Genomic DNA, 19,757 nt, shown 5'->3' with positions numbered 1-19,757 from the left:
GAAAAAAATGTTATTTAATAAAAAAATCTGACTTCAGCTACTTCACCTCTCAGAAGAGTGGCATAATTATCTCATCTCCTGTGGCTCTTTTATTTAGAAAAACACCCCCAGGGGGTCTGTTTCATTGTAAAAACAGGATCTGTACTGGTTCAAATGGAAAAAGATTATTATAAAGATAACTAAATTTAATAATGAAGCTATAGGATTTTACAGTTCAATCCTGGCTTCTTCAGGAGTTCGGAACACTGGGAGGAGAGAGTGGAGAGGGTATTAGGAAGAGAGGAAAGAGCCCAGAAACCTTGAAGACTAAAAGGAATCCAGAGACTAGCCAATGAGAAATACTCATAGCATGAAGATTAAGTATCTGTAAAAATAATGATATTTAATATTGAATTTCAGATTGTTGGTTGGTCTTAGCTAGTTTCTACTCCATTACTCCCAATGATTCCATTAAAGTCATATAAACACAACAGTCTTGGATAATAGAGCTTTGGGTGACGGAGGAACAGGGGGTAGCTACCAGAATGGAGGACTTAATAGGTGCAACATATTTAAGGAAACCTCTGCCCAGTCATTACCTGACCACTAAACTCACTGAACAGAGACTTCAGTGGTCACATACAATAAAGAACTGAGACTTTACGGAATTTGTTTAGGAACTCACTAAAAAAGAAGAGAGCAATAGCCAAACTGGAATAAGAGGGAAATCTGATTTCCAAAGTTGCCACGTAATATTTTTTAAAAGCCAATTTTAAACAGAAAATTGAGACATGCAAAGAAATAGGAAAGCATAGCCTATATCTAATAATGATAAAGGGATCAATCCAGCAAGAAGACATAACAATTATAATATATATATATATATTTACATCTAAGAAGAGGACCCCACAAATAAAATGGAAACTGACAGAATTAGGAAAAACAGACAATAATAGCTGAAGACTTCAATATTGTACTGTCAATAATTTGTAGAACAGGTAGACAATATCTCAAAGAGGATATAGGAGTTTGGAACCACACTATGAACCAACTAAATTTAATACCACCTACAGAACAGCTCACCCCACAACACATACTTTCAAAGTGCATGTAAAAACAGGACCTGTTGACTCCATGCCATCATACAGTAGGCATTGCAGTGTGCTTGGCTTCCTTCCCTCCACAGTATGCTTGGCAAGATCCATGCTGATGTGTGTGGCTGCAGTTTGTCCATGTTTATTGCTGTATGATGGTCCATTTTTTGTAACACACTTTATCACTGTTCTGTTAGACATTTCAATTTACTTTATTGGCTATTTCAACCAATGTTATTATAAATCTGCATGTATATGTCTTTTGGGCACATTTCTCTTGGGTATAAATTTAGGAGTGAAAATGGTAAGTGATAGACATGCTTAAACCACCTTTGGCAGACAGCGCTTAATGATTTTCCAACATGGTATGAAAATCTACTAGTAGGAATATCAGCCTCCTATTGCTGCATAACGAAGTAACCAAAATTTAGTGCCTTAAAACAATTGCTATTTTCTTACTGATTTCCAGATTTGCTACATAATATTTCAATCCCATAGTATGTCTGGGTCAGGAATTAAGACTGTTTCATGTTTGCGAGAGACTGTGTAGATAGGATGAGCTTGGCTTGGCAAAGATTTTCAGATTAGAGACTTTTTTTCTTCTTTAGGCAGTTCATTCCAACTGGGGTCAGAACTGAGGGGCAGGTCCTCAGAATTAAAAGGCCTGGTAAAACTTAATAAAATGACAGGATACATTCCCTGAATAAATATTTTCTAGGGATTCAAAGAAAATTTTATCAAGGAATTTACAGTCTGATACTGGGAGTTACATATAAAAAGAACTCCTAAAAGCACTCAGATCTTGCATTCATGATGGAATTATGTGAGCACCAACATATAGAGGAGTCATGAAGGCTTCTCCCCAGATGACTCAGGAAAGATTCCAAGCACACATTAGAATAATTGGTGAACGAGAAAGTCTGAAGAAGCCTTACTTTATAAACAGAGCTAGGTTAGCACTTTCTTGCGTCTGAAAGACATTTTGATTGACAAGTGGAAACAAACTTATTTTTGAGTCACCAAGAGTTAGCAGTAAAAATACCATAAGCAATTTTTATGCCATATTAAGTAGGTTACATTTAATTCTGTGGACAATGGAGAGTTGTTCTAAATAAGGTAGATATAATTTGGTTTATTACTATAATCTATATTTCCCTTGTACCCACATGTAGTCATTAGTTTTTCCTGACTCCATGCCTGAAACTACTGATCTGTCACTGTAGTTTTGCCAGAGTTGTGTAATAGGGTGCTCTTGTCACTTAGCAAAATGTTTTATGCTTGTATCAGCCACTCCTTACTGCTGAGTAGTATGCCACTGTATAGAGAGATCACAACTGTTTCATCTATTCACTAGTTGACATTTGGGTTGTTTTCAGTTTCAAGCAATTATAAACAATTCTATGAATATTTACTTACAAGTCTTTATGCAAACATAAGTTTTTATTTTTCTTGGGTAATACCCTGAAGTAAAATTTCTAGGTACTAATGTAAGTGTATGCCTTACTTCATATGATAAATCAAACTTTCTCAAAGATGCTTTATCATCTTGCAATCATATTAACAATATATATAAGACAATTCCGTTGTTCTATGTCTATGCCAATGCTTGGCATAGTCACTCTTTTAAATTTTAGCTATTTCAAAGAGTGGCTAGTGATATCTTGTGCTTTGTTAGAAAACCGAATGTATTAACATTTTAATATCTCTTGAATATAAATGTGAGCAACTTTTTCCAGAACACATCTCCTTGGGCAAGGCAAACAAAATTAAAAATGAACAAATGGGACTACTACATGCTAAAAAGCTTCTGTATAGCAAAGGACACCATCAGCAGAACAAAAAGGCATCCTACAGTATGAGAGAATATATTTGTAAATGACATATCTGACAAGGGTTTAATATCCAAAATATATAAAGAACTCACACACCTCAACACCCAAAAAGCAAATAACGCTATTAAAAAATGGGCAGAGGATATGAACAGACACTTCTCCAAAGAAGAAATTCACAGGCACATGAAAAGGCTAATAATCAGGGAAATGCAAATTAAAACCACAATGAGATATCACCTGACACTAGTTAGGATGGCCAACACAGAAAAGACTAGGAATAACAAATGCTGACGAGGATATGGAGTAAGAGGAACCCTCCTACACTGCTGGTGGGAATGTAAATTAGTTCAACCATTGTGGAAAGCAGTATGGATGTTCCTCAAGAAGCTCAAAATAGAAATACCATTTGACCCAGGAATTCCACTTCTAGGAATTTACCCTAAGAATGCAGCAGCCCAGTTTGAAAAAGACAGATGCACCCTTATGTTTATCGCAGCACTATTTACAATAGCCAAGAAATGGAAGCAACCTAAGTGTCCATCAGTAGATGAATGGATAAAAAAGATGTGGCACATATACATAATGGAATATTATTCAGCCATAAGAAGAAAACAAATCCTACCATTTCAAACAATATGGATGGAGCTAGAGGGTATTATACTCAGTGAAATAAGCCAGGCGGAGAAAGACAAGTACCAAATGATTTCACTCATCTGTGGAGTATAAGAACAAAGCAAAAACTGAAGGAACAAAACAGCAGCAGAGTCACAGAACCCAAGAATGGACCAACAGTTACTAAAGGGAAAGGGACTGGCGAGGATGAGTGGGAAAGGAGGGAGAAGGGGAATAAGGGGCATTACGAGGAACACATAAGAGGGGTTGCAGGGAAGGCAGTATAGCACCAAAAAGACAAGTAGTGACTGTATAGCATCTTACTACACTGATGGACAGTGACTGTTATGGGCTATGTGGTGGGGACTTGATAATGGGGGAATCTAGTAACCAAAATGTTGATCATGTGATTTTATATTAATGATACCAAAAAAAAAGTAGCAAAAAAAAACAAGAACAAATCATTTGGTTCCAATGATAAAATGGTTGATAATCAATGGTTTTGCAGCTTTTTAGCTAATGACTTAAACATATGATTAGTTCATTTAAGATGGATCAGATTAACCTGTGAACAGTGTATTTAGGATAAAAGAAACAATGTATGTCTATTAAATGGATTAATAAGAAATTCATTCACTTCTTTATACTGCATGTCACGTAAATAACATAATACCTTAATGGTCTTGATAAATTCCATTTCTAAAAATTATCCTAATAACTGAACAGATGTTCAAAGTTTAGTGCTCAAGGGTGTGTTTTGTAGCCTCATTTAGAAAGGGAAATAAAATAAGCAACATCTAGGTATCCATTCATAGAGGACTGGCACAGTTCTAGTGCACTCTAAAAATCATAAAAAAGCTGAGTTCAATATTTAATGTATGAACATTTGATAATATATTAAGTATAAAAAGGTCAAAGAACAGTGTATATCACTTTCACCTTAAAAATTAAGTTTTTTTTTATGTCATTAGTAGTTATTCCTGGAATGGTAATTCCATTAAAATATTACCAGATACTGTCTTTGGATAGTTGAATATAGGTGATCTTTATTTTCTTCTTTAAAATGTTTTATTTGTGCAAAAAAGAATTTATACCTTTGTCAACCAAAATAAACCTGTAAAACCTTATATTTTTAGATTTATCTTTAAAATATTTAATCGACTATTTTTTAGAGCAGTGTTTTAAGTACACAGTAAAAGCAAAGTACAGAAATTCACCAAATATCCCCTGCCACAAAACATGCACAGCCTCCCCACTATCAACCTCACAACAGAAGTAGGTTTGTTATAATAGATTACCTATCATTATCGTTGTTATAACAGATGACCTACACTGACTTTTCATCAATCCAGTTTACACTGGGGTTCACTCTTGGCATTATACATTCTGTGGGGTTGGGGTTCGGACAAGTGCAAAAGGACATATATTCATCATTGTAGTATATGGAATATTTCAGTGCCTTAAGGTGAAACAGCCAAAACAGAACACAGAACAGCTGCAGCTCTCATTGAAAACCAGTTTTTCTGGCCCAAGGAATGCAGAGCCTGGGATAGAAAGTGAAGGTGAAATTCTGGAATGAAAAAAGGCAGAGAAGGGGACTCCATATTCTATATGTACACTCTGCTAAAGTCTCTGGCTGACCTCTGAACCACACATGCGCAAGGCAGACTGCAAGCAATGTGCCTAAAAAAAAAAAAAAAGAATCAACCTGGGATCTGAGTTGCCAACCACCACAGGTGAGATAGTTTGCAGTTCTGAATCTAACCATGTTAATTTCCTGCTAAAAGAAAAACAGCTCTTTGGAGGCATATGTTTAATAGAATGCAGAGTCCCCAAAACATAACACTCACAACAAAATAAGCCCAAATGATTTAGATGGGTAAGTTATCAGAAAAGAAATTAAAAGCAGTCATTATAACTATGCTTTGTGAGGTTAAAAAGTTAATGAATAAAAAGGAATAACAGAAAAGGAATATAAAAAAGAATGAAATGGAAATTTTAGAACTGAAAACTACAATATCAGAAATAAAATTTCACTGGATGAGCTTTAGTATCGATGGATATGGCAAACAAAAAGTTCGTGAACTTAAAGGCAGGGTTTTTTTTAAATGACTCAGCAACCTGTAGGGTAGTATCAAATGAGCTAACATAGGTGTAATTGGAGTCCCAGGAATAAAGGGAGAATGGCACATAAGAAAATTGTGAGTAAATAATGGCCAAAAATATACCATATTTGGTGCAGCACAAAAATTTAGAAATTCAAAAATCTAAGCAAACCTCAAACAGAATAAATACAAAGAAAAGCACACCTTTTCTATACTCCTTTCAGGAATACTCAAGCAAAAATTAGGTGTTATTTGCTGTCTTCTCACTATCCATATTTTTTAAAAAGGCTTTATCAATGGTCCTTAAATGTAACAGAAATACATCATTTTTAAAAAAACTTTTATTAAGGTATTATTGATATACACTCTTATGAAGGTTTCACATTAAAAAACAATGTTACTACATTTGCCCATATTATCAAGTCCCCACCCATACCCCAATGCAATCACTGCCCATCAGTGTAGTAATATGCCACAGATTCACTATTTGCCTTCTCTGTGCTACACTGTAGAAATACATCATTTTTTAAGGTAAAGAAAAACTTAAAACTTCAGTGAGCATCATTGGAAAGGCTTATTATTTCAATTTGTGTAGCATTATAATGATTCTTTCACTTTGTGTAACATTGCAATTTTCCACTTTTTAAAAACCAATTGTTATTCCAATCTATTAATCTGCAACCTGCTTGAAAGGAAAAAAGGAAGAAAAGCATAGCAGAAGGGAACACCTTAGGCTTGTCGGCTGCTACCAGAGAAAAAGCCAAGGTGATCTCAGCTTTAAGACTATCTTCTACAACCTAAAACTTTTTTTTGGCAGTGTACAGTATAGGAGATGCCTGTACCTCTGACATTTTATGTCTGTAGTTTTTATGTTAATCTGGGTCAAACACAGAACTGCCTGTTTCTATGTGTTCATCTGAGATTGCTTTTATCAAAAAAAAATCAAATCTTCCCATGATTACTTCTCTCCAAGTACTTGACAGCAATCTTTGAAGTGTTCCACCCCATTTTCTGCTTTGCCTTGGAATTCCCATACACTTAAGCCAATGATTTCTGCTAAGTAAGAGGTAGCTAAAAAAGGCAGCCCTTTTTGTTTTCAAAGTAAAATGAGTCGAGGCCTTGGCAGTTAACTATTTTCCTCAAGAACCAGTGAAAAGTAATGCACTACTTCAAAAGAAAAGATTGTGCAGCTTTTATTTACCACTTAGTATCTTCTTGGGCATGGGTAGGATTTTCCTTTCAAATAAGACTATATCACAAGCTTAGCTAGCTGAGTACATATTGCAGAGATTCTGTGAAGGCTGTGCATATAAAATACAAAAATCTGTTACATATATATCCAGTTAACAAGTCTGTACATTATAATGAGTGCCAATGTCAAAATAACTCCCTGTACTTAACAAGCAGCATGAATATCTTGTGGCAGCAGCAGGGAGAATCACCCCCAAGAAGCAGTGTTCACATACTGCAGTTGCTACAAGAGCACAGATCAACAAGAGCGCATCTTCGTCTCCTTTCTCTTATTAGTGAATACACAAGTAAAAGACAGAAGGAGAAAGCACTGAGGAATTGGTGGCACTCAGTTTTATTGTGCACGTAAACTGTATTACAGGTAGACACACTGGCAATCGTAAACTGGATGCAAACATTAAGAAAACAGCAGTCTTTATCACCAAAAAAACAATTTTATACTACTTTCATTGTTTTGATTTCCAATCACCAAACTTCAGGTACCTCCTTTTTATGTATAAATAAATTTGCTACGATATATCTAATATACTAATTCCAGGAATAAGGAATTCAGTAATTAGACTGTAAATCAGTTGCTTGTATATGACAAGTAGCACTGGGGAAAAAAATAAAAATCTGTTCCAGATAGCTTTGGAAAATGAAGGCCAAAGAGACAAACATACAAGGTCCTTTTGCCATTTGTTCACCAGCATCAACATTCCACAGTGACAAACTTTCAGTTACTAATCCATTTAAATAAATACGTGCGCATATGCATACCAAACATAAGCTGCATGGGAGACCATGATTTAGCACTACTAATTGTGCAAATGACAAGTCAAGAGGAAGGCATTAAGGGTATAAATTAGAAATGTCCTTAGAAAGCTAAAATAACTCAGTAACACTAAGCACTACGGTTCAAGTATCTTAGCACCACTCTCAGCACCATGGAAAATTCCCAGTATAAAGTAATAAAAAGTTTTAAAAGCATAGATTTGATGGAATTTTAACACTTGACATGTGCTAGAGCACTGTTCCTGCCCTCAGACTCTCAGTTCCTGAAAAGACCTGACCTATACTGCATTCTTGCCAAGGAAGGGCATCCCAGTTATGGAAATCAAAGTCAGGGGGCACTGAGCAGAGGGGGATGTACTGGCCCGAAGATACCATGTCCTACAGCCCATGGGCTTTCTGAAAAACACCCAAAGTTGATTTTTCCCCAAGCAAAAGCCATTCTCAAGTGGAAATGCAAGACAGTTTCCTTAAATTTCATGATGCTACTAAAACTCATACTTGTACATAGTATCGGATAAAAGGATGTTTTGGTAATAAACACTTAAATTTTCATTTGTAAACCCCGTTTCCACAGCATAGCATAGATAGCCAAGTTTACACACCATCTATGGCAGTGTTCAAACTGTGAATGCAACCCGTTTATGAGTAAGAAAGTGGATTTAGTGGGTCTGAAGAGCATTTAAAACAGTAGGAGGCTTGGGGGATGGGATCAAAGTCTACTGATACATATTATTTTACAAAACATTTATTTCAGTTAAAGATTTTATATTCATTCACACATGCACACACACACACACACACACACACACACACACACACACACACACACACACACACACACACACACACACACATACACACACGCTGTTGAGTCATGGCCTAAAAAGTTCACAATCAAGAGAGTTTGAATTACATTGGTCAGTAGAGACCACCAAATAAACATGGTGCTCCCACCCTGGTGTTAATCTCAGTAAGGGGTTAGTACTGAGTATAAACCCGTTTTGTGCTTGGAATCCAAGGTGAGCTAGAGAATTATCAGTCTGCCATAACACTTGTATTGGATTTCTTTTTTTTCCCTTACCCTACACCCACAGGCAAGGCACTGAGCAGTATAAGGAGAGGGAAAATCTCTAGCTACATTGATTACTTTGAGTGGTATCATGTTATTCCCAGATGGCTAATTAAATATATACAGTATTCTATAAATATGGTGATCTATAGCCATCCTGTTATCATTAAAGTGGGTGGCAAATTTTAAGTTGTTTTTACAGTTTTGAGATTATAGTCTAAAACCAACGCACTCTCAATTTTGTTGTTGGTTTGGGTTTTACAAAATACGCAACCACAAATACAGAATAAGCAATCTTGTACTAACCTACCTTTAGCTGCCCGTAAAAGGATGATCAGAATTACTACGTAGAGACCAAATTTTCCCTCTCAACCTATAAAGATGCTAATCTTTTTCTAAAAACCAGTCATCTAAACAAATGACAAGACAAAGCAGCTTCTGAATGTCAAGAATCAAATGGTGCTTAGATAATGGGTCAGCTCAGTTCTGGTTCAAGGACTCCTGTACGCACCTCATCCTGCCAAGTTCTCAGGTAGCCCAGGATTAGCACTGTTTGGCAGCAGCTTCTATAAGAAAGTATCCTGGTAAATCATCAAACATATATACTGTACTTTTGCACAGGCCCCAGAAAGGAAGCTCTGTTATCTCATAGCCTATTTTTTTAGGTGTAAAACAAGGGAGCTAAACTAAGTGATTTATAGAGTTACTTTCTAAAGCAACTTTATTTAATTTGGACAGTCTCAGATTTTTATCCAGCTACCTCTGTAACTTTATCTATTCCTTTAATAACTCTAAGTCTTTTAAAACTATTTCTACTAGCTTCACCTACAACCACCTTTCAGACATCCAAGGTTCCATTAAGCTCACTCAGCCCAGATACTTCAAAAACATCAAGTAAAATAAAGCTAAAAAGGAACAAAATTTAAGGCATTTTTTTTTTATTTCAGCCAAGGAATGATGCATGCTACAGATTAATCTTTACTTTTCCCCACTTGGTTTTCAAAGAACACCGCCATTTCAACCCCTGAAGAACATGGCACTTGTTCGTTTCTTCCCCTTCTACTTCATTACAGATTTTCAAGTGTTTTCTTCAGTAATGATGCTTTCTCCTGCAGCTCAGGTCTGCTGTCTGTCTCCATAGTGGCTAATGACTCAATGAGGAGCACTCTGCATTCAGATGTCAAACTTTTCCACTGTTTAGATTCTGAATGGAAAGAGAAAGAAGCAAGAAGAATCCTTACAGAACAAGCAAGCAAAAAAAACCAAACTATTCTTCCCACGTTTCTTCCATATAGCCTATCCCCAAAATAAATGCCAAGCAACTACTTGATAATAATTCAGTATACAATCATCACAGGTTCAAGAGATCATGTCTCATAACCTAATTACTGACAGTCAGCTGAGAGCATATCAGGGAGTTTTATCCTCTGCCTCCAGTTTGGTGGCACAAAAAAATCTAGGGATGCTGAAGCAAAGAAGGAAGTAGGAAGTATCCAGGCAAGGCACACAGTAACAAAAAAGTCTCTTTATAAGATATGCTCAGTAAAAAAATCTTCAATAAATTTTGTAATGGGAATGTCAGTTTGAACAGAGGACATTTCATTATTCCTTTAAGGGAAACATTAGAGAACTATATGCATACTGAAAGTTTGAGAAATATGTGTGTACAGTGAGCTCCACTAGGTCGACCATGTCAACTGAGTGCTGTAATTAACTGAGATTAAATCAGGATTCATAATAGCAACAAAAACTTTATTATTTTGAGATAATGATAGCTTCAAAATACATTAAATGTATAAAAAATAGATTATCAAATTTAAATACTTAATAAAGTTTAAAGGTATTGACTTTGTATATTCCACTTACAGATATATATTTTTTAATTTGTATTTTAGAGTATATGCTTATTAAAAATAAAAACAAAATTAAAAAACTCCTAAAACATATGCCATAAAGTATCCTGGCTTTATGATCCCCCAATCAGAACTATCAAGAACTCACCTTCAAGTTTTTTAAGCAGTAATTCTATCACAGATAAAGCTTCTGTTCTCACAGAAGAGTAGGTCTTATTTTCTAAAAAGAAAATGATATAATTCATGTTTGTTTTATATGCCTTACAAACAGAACCTCCAAGATAAACTTAGTGTTACTGAAAAAAAGATGTTCACAAATTATAAATTCAAGGAAAGATACATCTGTTCTTAAGTAAGCTTCCCTTTGCTTATTATCAACAAATACTCGAAATGTGTCCACATCCCTTACTTAAAAAAACAAAACAAAAATCTGTCAACAAAAATACCAAAATCAGCATTAAAGAAAAGGCAATATTTGGAAGTGGAAAATCAAATGACACTATCTCAAACACACAGTCATCTTCACATGACACCTAAGAAAGGTCTTTAAGTTTGCATGATCTCCTCATTTTACCAAAGAACACTGCACAACCCAGGGCTAAAGCCAACTCAGGGATACCTGGCAGGGACCTACAAAGACTAGTTTCTTAGCTGCCAGGTCATTATCCATGGATTACAACTGAAATATGCTTCCTTGGTGTCTACTCTAGACACAGCATCTAGTTCCCAGTGAACTTGTCTACTGAAAACACTAACTCACGCCCAAACCCAGGCAAGAAGAGCACCAATGAGCCTCTGCCACCCTGCTATGCTGGAGGCGAGGGAGTGCCGGGAGAAAGATGTTGGCCTGCCAACAGGACCCAGCAGTCAGCCTGAAGAGGGTTCCATTCGCCAAAGCTGGGATAACTGGAGTGACCAATTACGGAAAAAAATTAAATTTAAACCAAATGGGGGAGAAAAGGGAATCTATGAATCAATACTGGTAACAGATAAAAAGACAGGGAGGGAGCATCTTCTCCCAGACTGCTTATCAGGTGCAATTTTGAAGAGGAGTAGGTTAGACGAACAGTCTTCAAGTGTGTTCCCACAGGCTGCTTGTTAGACACAAGGGGGAAAAACAGTAACTATACAGAAGAGAAAATTGAGTACTACCTTTACCAGGTAATCAAAACTAACATTGCCAATGAGAGCAGATGGATGTGCCTCTGGATGTGAGAGGACACAACATCACTTATGGAGTATCCCAGCTGGGAATTCATTACCTGGCTCTAACCTCAAGGAAACATCAACAAACACCAAATGAGAAACAGCCTAATTCAAAAAAAAAAAAGGTGGGGGGTGGGGAGGGAGGAACTTTTTCTTTAAAATTGTCATTGCCATATAAGACAAAGGCTGAGGAAGTGTTCCAGATTAGAGGAGACCAAAAAGATATGACAAGTAAATCCAATAAATAATCAAGGACTGAAGCCATTCAAGAAGGGGAGCAAAGATATTCCATAAAGAACATTACCGAGTCAACTGAAAGCCTAGAACATAAATGGTAAAAATCTAATATAAAATACTGCATCAGGTTTAATACTTCTAAAGTTGTTAACTATGCTGGTTATGTACTTTCAGAGGTTCAGGAAAAATACGTACATACAAGGATAAATGATAAAAGTAAATGGGGCAAAACATTCACAGGTGACTCTGAGTCAAGGATCTATAGATCCTATAGGTATTAGTACTGCAACATTCCAAATAAAACTTTTTAAAAAATACTTATTACAAAGCTTTCTCTAACCTAGGTGTTAAATCCAAATTACAGCTCCAGATTAATATATTCCAATTTGAGGATATATATTGAGTATATCCAACAGGATAGTTCAGGAGTTGTTCCATAAACTGAGATCCTAGCACAAAGTGGGGAATATCTGAAGCTTAGCACCTTGAGCTTTAAAATTAGATAGGACTCCTTACCAGTGTCGGTTTATCACACTCACCTAAAGAATATGTGATTGATTTACAAGTTTCAAGGAGAATTTCAGCCAAAGCCTCAGGATCTGCATGTTCTTCTTCCAAAAGCATTAATCTATCCAAGTCAGAAAGCAATATTTAAATGCTAGTTATTAAGAAACATTCCAAAACCTGACACAAACGATTTCTATATCCAGGTATCACTTTATGACAGCACTTCAACTTTTTAGTCTTAAAATCTGAAAAATTCCACTGATTATATATATCAATGTGATATACACTTATATATATACATATAAAAATTGGGAAGGGGAAAGGCAAAATAAATTATTAAACTATGAAGCAAGTTACCCCTGAAAAAAGGCATTCATTGACTGCAGGACTCCTAGCTGCACTTTCCACGTGCTGAGTTTTAGCCGTTCACACATCAATTTGCACAGCTCCTGACGATAACAACCTGGAAAAAAGAGAATGGGACACAGGAGGACAGAGTGCGAAGGAGAAAGAGAGCAAATGAGCGACAGACAGGGGACGGAGAGACAAGAAGAGAGATAGAGGGACAGAGAAAGAGAGAAAGAGGAAAAAAACAAAACAAATGCCTTTAATTAAAGCCATGACATCTCAATAAAACACTCTCAACTCCCAAACAAATTCCCCTGAGCAGAAATATCCCCCACAAAGGTTCTATATAACTGTTCATAAATGTTCAAGCCAATATCCTCCTCCCAAGGAACTGATATAAAATCTTAACCACACTCCCTTTTCCGTCCAAAACACCCTGAATGACAGCCAGAAAGCAGGGCTCTGAGGCTGGAGCTCCTCTCTGGACACTCACAAGCTTCTGCACCCATAGGCTTACCAAGAGTCAACACTGCTTTACCCCAAACCTGCTATGCCAACTGCATTTGTTACTGTAATTATATGATTAATATGCTCACTGATGAAACAGGGGTATAAAAACAAACTGGTTGTTTTTTAAGTGCTGTATAATTTAGTGCAGTTCATATATGTAAAGCTGGGTGGGGGCAAAAATCTAGAAGAATTCTGCACTTGAACTGCCTTGTAAGAGACTGTAACTTCTTTCTCCACTATAAATAAACAAAAACCAGAAATTGTAGATGATATATTATGAGTAAGATGTGTATGAATAGCCAAAGTGGAATAGTTAAATTCTCAAAGGTCTTGGCCTGCCTGTCAGTAACTGGCAAATGAATGTATATTTCTATGTCTTATACTAAAATAAAGTGCTTTGTGTATGTGTCATCTATTTTCTGTATTCCCTACTTCAACTTTTTCCACCTATCAAGGAGAAATTAGTAGTCCTAGCAGAGTCAAATTAGCAGATTTCCACTACAGTCCATACATAATAACCAAGAAATAAGACCATTTTACAAATCTGCATCTTTTGGAAAACCCTTCTTACACACAGCAATTACACATTTTCAAGTTCACACCAAGGATGGCAAGGCTCAATGACAGTCTTAGGTCTGATTTTGGACCTCACCAATCATGTATAATCTACAATGAGATGTTCAGCAGGATGCACTGCAGGGACCAACACAAGGCAAACAGGAGTAGCATGTCCGAAGTTTAAGGCCTGTCAATAGACTCCTGACAAACCGCTATGTAATCCAACGATAAAGGTTTACTTTCATTTACTTAATTCTTTGGAAATAACATGTTTAGTTTTGAAAATCTCTCAAAAAGTTAGGAGGTTCTCAGTGAAACAGAGATTTCCCTTCTTTATTGAAGGTTTGGTAACAAAGCCATTAATTTAGAGATGAAGAGACCCCACTAATAAATTCTGTGGATTCCTCACAATAGGGCCTTATAAAGAGTAACAGAATTCTGTTAGAATCAATCTATCTGCATAACATGTATCATGGTTGTTGAGGGCTGGATTAAGTCCCCCAAATTCATAGGTTGAGGTCCTAACCCCTAGTACCTCAGAATATGACTGTACTGGGAGACAGGGTCTTTAAAGAGGCAACTACAGTGGGCCCTAACCCAAAATGACTGGTCCCTGTGAGAAGAGATTAGGACACAGAGACACAAGTGGTATTTACAAGCAAGGAGAGAGGCCTCAGAAGAAACCAAAACTGCCAACACCCTGACCTCAGACTTGCAGCCTCCAGAACCATGAGAAAATAAGTTTCTGCTGTTTAAACCATCCAGTCTGTGGTACTTTGTTTTCACAGCCCTAGCAAATTCATACAATAGTCAATGAGATTATCTGACATTTTAGAAGTAAAATTTATATTGGATAATTCTAACTATTAATCAGGCAGGCTCTACAAGAAACAGTAACTATCAGCTGTTACACAGAACACCTTTGCTCTCATTGAGGAACTTCTGGTTACAGTTATTTCTCCATGCAGGTTTGGGTGCTTACGTTGGGTCTCCACATTTCGGGGCCAGGCTTTGCCCAGGCTCTCAAAGGAGCCCAGCAGAAACTCCAGCTGGAGCTCCTTTTCCTTCTCATTCTCATCTTCATTTTTGGTTGTCTGGACTCCAATGCTTTCAGGTGAGTTCTAGAACATGCAAAAGAAAAGGAAAGCAAATTTAATTTCTTTATTCCTTCAAAGTTACAGATATACTATTAAAACAATCAGGTCCCAGAGCAGGAGATGGTAATCAAGAATTTAATGCTAAATTCTACCACAAGTTTTCCTATTTGTAAAAAGGATTTGGAACAGAAATAGAAATACAAGACCTCTCTAATAAACTGAGGAAGTCCATTAAAGTAATCTATAAGCAAAGGTTAAAAAACAATACTGTGTATGTAGTACCATGAGCACAATATAGCAAGATTTACAGTAGAATCATAGAATTAAAGATAGGACTGGGTAATCCTCTAGATTCAAACTCTTTCTTACTAAGATAGGAAAACAGGCTGAGAAATGACTCATCCAGATAGCTGATGATGTAATCAATTTCGAATGTAAGTCTCCCAAATCCATACACTGTTACTAAATATGTAACAGAAATTATTTAAAAGGCCCTTTTACCTAAAAAACTGCAAATTAGCAACACAAGAAGAATGCAATTTCAAATATCTTGAGTTTCACACATAAAAAATAAGTAAACCATACCATTCTTTCTCTGAACGAGTGCCCAGCCTTTAAAAACAAGTACTTCATTTTTCAAATGAAACCAGTCTTTTTTTAATCAAAGTCCCCTAATATATGACAGAGGCAATTAACAGTGACACACTGATAGAATTATGACAGAGACGGTGCATTCACTCCAACATCTGCTCTCTGGAACTCACTGCTCCTGCAGCCTTGAGATTCCCAGCTTGCAGGGTGAAACCCTTGCCATAAAAACTCATCTTTTTGCTTTGTTTTTAAAAAACAAACAGACACATCCACTCTCTACCTTCTCTCATGGAAGGCAAATGGATGCCTGGAATGAAGACTACTTTTCCTAGCCTCATCTTCAGCCAGCTGTGGCTATCTGGCCACACACTGGCCAATGGGACAAAGTCAAGAGGCCAAGCAGCAGCTTCCAGGAAATCTCAAGAGACAAGTGACATGCCTACTTTGGCCCTTTGGCCCTTCTTCATCTCCTCTGCCATCACCTGCCTAGAATGCAGACACACTGCAGACCAAGAAGACAATGGCCACACTCTAGTGATGGCAGAGTAAGGAGCTAAAAAGAGCCAGAATCCCTAAACCACCACACAAAAAACATATGTCTATCTTGTTTGAGGCCCTGATATTTGGGGATTTTTGCAGCTATACCAGTCCTAACAAAATATGAAAACAGGACACCGAGGAATATTTTTTTTTTTTAAGTATAAACCAGGCCTGAGTGGTCATTACCTTCTTGATGAGAGGTATGACAATCTCAGAAAACTCTTGGAATCGATCTTCTTTGGTGGCCTTCAAGACATCCCCTGCACAGCCAATCGCCACAATCTTGTATTTGAGATTCTCTTTGCAACACTCCTTCAGAACAGCTTGGAGAATTTCATTTGTGCTGGGTTGATTGGACACAGGCTTTTCCAGCTCTGCACTACAGGATCCATACAAAACATCAGAACAGTTACAAAGGCTCCAGCTTTCACATTCAATTTAAGAAATGGCATCTTCACTGAAAGAACATTTACCTGCAAGCTGTCACCACACAGGCAATGGCTTTCAATAACTCTTCCTAAAGGGTTGAAAGATGAGTGAATATTATTAAGCATATGTGTCACTTACATTCTCCGTACTATGACTACAATTACCTCAGGAATATTTAATACCTATGACAACAAAAATTAGCCAGAGTCATCTTTTCTTTAATGCACTTTACTGTCTAACAAGCAGATTCACAGAATTTTGTTTCAAACCACAGAAGCAGGGTCATTGCCTCCATCCCCATTTATCATTTCATAAAGCCTGGAGAGCTGGCTTGCCCAAGGTCACATGGGCAGAAAGGTCAGCCATGGACTTAGAACAATGTCTCCTACCCCAGTACTTCTTTTATAGGACTGCCCTAGCCACTGCTAGCTTTTACATCAAGTATGCTGCCACAATCTCATGTTCCCCACGGAGTGCTCATTATAAAGATCCTACTATCGCCCTTACATAAAACAAAACTGTTACTAATTCACAAGCCCCAGAGATGGGCATCCTCAGTCCCAGGAATAAGTCCACCTTATTCCTCAGTTTCCCACATGCCCAATCCTGATCTGTTCATGAGGTCAGTAGGTATAAGATGGTGACCACTTGATTGAAGACTTAACTTGGGAAGCTGAGCAGGATAAATAATAATCTCCAGCATTACTGTGTAGTATTCAAAGACATGTGAGTTTTACTTTGATGAAATATCATACGTAATTAGGCAAAGTTTACCCAATGCTTCTCATTGGCTAGGAAATCTGGTTCACAAAATCAGTCCATCTGACATTCCACAAAACCAGATTCTAATTTTTATAGAAAACAGAAGATGAAGTCATAATTCAAGGATACCTTCAGTTTAACTGGGAATGAATGGTTTCTTTACCTTTCCTGCCCATGTTCTTCCAGCTAGGCCCTGCAGTAATGCAGACAGTATCATTCCCAGATATGGAGGTACGAGGGAGCCAGTTTGTTTTGCAATTGATGCCATGGCGACTGCACCTTGGGCCTTCATTTTCCAGGACTGAGACTGTAAAGCCTTCTGCGTAATGGTAATCAACTCCTGCAGGTACAACCGAATGCCACCAAAAGAACCTAGATTATAAAAATCAAAATTAAAGCAACTTTTAAGTGACACACACACAAAAAAACTAACCAATTTTTCTTGAGTGCATCTGAAAAAAGTCAGTGACCATCAGTCTAAAGCAGTGACTCTCAATAGTTACGTCTCACTATTCTCTGAAAGGGACTACAATAGTAGGACTTAATGAAGTTGGCTATGTCCACAGGAAGATGTCATGCAAATGGTCATCATCCATTAATATGTATCAAGGTGAAAAAAAGTAATACTCTAAGGCATCATAAAATCACTATTCACTCCCAACTAACAGAAGTAAAGGTTGACTTTGCTTGGGCAGATTTTCTACTCTCTCGCATGGGCATCAACAAGACAGGAAAGCTAAGAGTTCTGGGTGCCAGACTTGAGAACTCAGCAATCTGGACATGCTCAAAACCTAATGGGACACACTTTGTTAAGGTCCTGTGAAAGTAACAGTTATGAGTTTATGAATAAGACATATAAGTAAAAAATTGCAGGTGTGGTATTTCTTAAGAAACAAGTTTAATTCACAGGCACTGCTTACTAACCAGGTACATTTTCCTGCCACACTTCAGTCCACAAGTTGCATTCTTCTTTTTCTGATTTTTCCTCATCAGCAATTTCATGCATGCCTAGAAATGCCAAAGGCAGAACTTCTTTGGCATGGTTCTTCAATACATCAGGGCTGTACCGTCCAATAGCATGAACAGTCAGAGCACAAGAGGTCTTGTAGATGGGTTCTAAAGAAAAGAAGGAAAAACCATCATCTTTATGATAGTTATTATTTTTAAGGGTACCTGATCTAAACAGACTAACACTAAACTTGTACCACAGCAAAACAAATCAGTAAAATCAATTCAAATGTTCCTAGCAAAGTACACAAAATCAGAGGGCAAAACGTGATTTGTATTGTTTCATTAGACTGCAAACATTTAAGTTAAAAATAATATAAAACAGGAAAAGAAAGGTACCTTCTTTCTCCATATACCAGCCATTGAGCTTTTGCAGAAGCTTCTCAGTGCCGCTATCCCGTGAGGTCTGAAGAAGAAACAGTAACAATACTAGTTGTTTCTTTAGAATTATCCAATTTATCGTATGTCTTTAACTAAAGAAATTCAACTCACCCTAACTAAATGGCCAATAGCAAATGCACAGGATTTCTGAATTACACTGTTTCGATCTGTCAGACCACTAAGCAAAGCGCTCAGAAGTTTACCTATCAGAAGTAAAGGAGAAAAATGTGACCCTTGGTTGACCAAATGTTCTGCTTTGTTCCCAGAACCAAAACAAACTTCACCTTGTAATTAATACCTGATTTATTCCATGGTAGTTTAGAACCCTATATGTTACATTCATACTCCATTTGCTTCCTTCTGCCTGATGTAAATTAAAGATTAATCTGTGTCTTTTATTGTAGGTTGTTGCAAAAATGAGCACTAGGTACATGAAGTTTATTAGCCCCATCTAGGAGCCAATCTAAGAAAAGAAAAATGCTGATGTAAAGCTAGCTGTAAAAGGTAAGCTAATCCTATAGGGGAGGCAGATGCTTTCACTTCCTTATTCCACTACAAAATGGTCAAACACACAACAGTGAAAACTTGTTTAACTTGATCATCCTGGCACCTCTTGCAAAGAGATCCAGGTAGAGAGGGGAGTTTGAAGAAAGAAAAACCATCAGTAGTATCACAGGCATGTCTGAAAGATAATTGTTTTTCCTTTTAAAACCTTGTCACACAAGACATGGCCATACCAAAATATTACCACGTATGATTGTGACAAACTCACCTGAGTAAGGTGTTAGGTCCTGGGGACACTGAGTAGTTAAAGACACAATGACACTGGCACAGCCTCCCTACAGGGTTACAAAGGCAGAGGTCTAAATTTGATGGTTACAAGTTCGGTCTATCAAACCCTTTATTTTAGGTATCAAAAATTAAAAGATAAGAAATACATAAAACCTAACAGCCCCTGAAGAATTCACTCTAGAAAGGGGAAAACTCCTACTTTTTAATCAGTAACACAAAGAA

The 19,757-nt window shown here is 37.0% G+C and overlaps 1 protein-coding gene across 5 annotated transcripts in view; it reads right to left on the bottom strand.

Annotated features, from left to right (window-relative positions):
• Positions 1-9,637: 9,637 nt before the first annotated feature.
• Positions 9,638-19,757, bottom strand: part of ECPAS (Ecm29 proteasome adaptor and scaffold) — a 97,313-nt gene continuing 87,193 nt past the window's right edge. For all 5 annotated transcript variants that reach the window (XM_037027326.2, XM_037027325.2, XM_037027324.2 and 2 more), the window contains 12 exons: positions 19,516-19,582; positions 18,855-18,946; positions 18,702-18,768; positions 18,279-18,470; positions 17,518-17,726; positions 16,637-16,680; positions 16,350-16,542; positions 14,918-15,056; positions 12,877-12,982; positions 12,552-12,640; positions 10,718-10,789; positions 9,638-9,920 (listed from right to left, as the gene is read on the bottom strand). In XM_037027326.2, coding sequence (XP_036883221.2) covers positions 9,784-9,920; positions 10,718-10,789; positions 12,552-12,640; positions 12,877-12,982; positions 14,918-15,056; positions 16,350-16,542; positions 16,637-16,680; positions 17,518-17,726; positions 18,279-18,470; positions 18,702-18,768; positions 18,855-18,946; positions 19,516-19,582 — 1,407 coding nt within the window. In that variant the 3' untranslated portion in view covers positions 9,638-9,783. The remainder of the gene's footprint in view (positions 9,921-10,717; positions 10,790-12,551; positions 12,641-12,876; positions 12,983-14,917; positions 15,057-16,349; positions 16,543-16,636; positions 16,681-17,517; positions 17,727-18,278; positions 18,471-18,701; positions 18,769-18,854; positions 18,947-19,515; positions 19,583-19,757) is intronic.

The sequence above is a fragment of the Manis javanica genome, chromosome 2 (genome assembly GCF_040802235.1).
Source record: "Manis javanica isolate MJ-LG chromosome 2, MJ_LKY, whole genome shotgun sequence".
NCBI lineage: Eukaryota > Metazoa > Chordata > Mammalia > Pholidota > Manidae > Manis > Manis javanica.
This window is presented reverse-complemented; position numbering and strand designations above follow the sequence as displayed.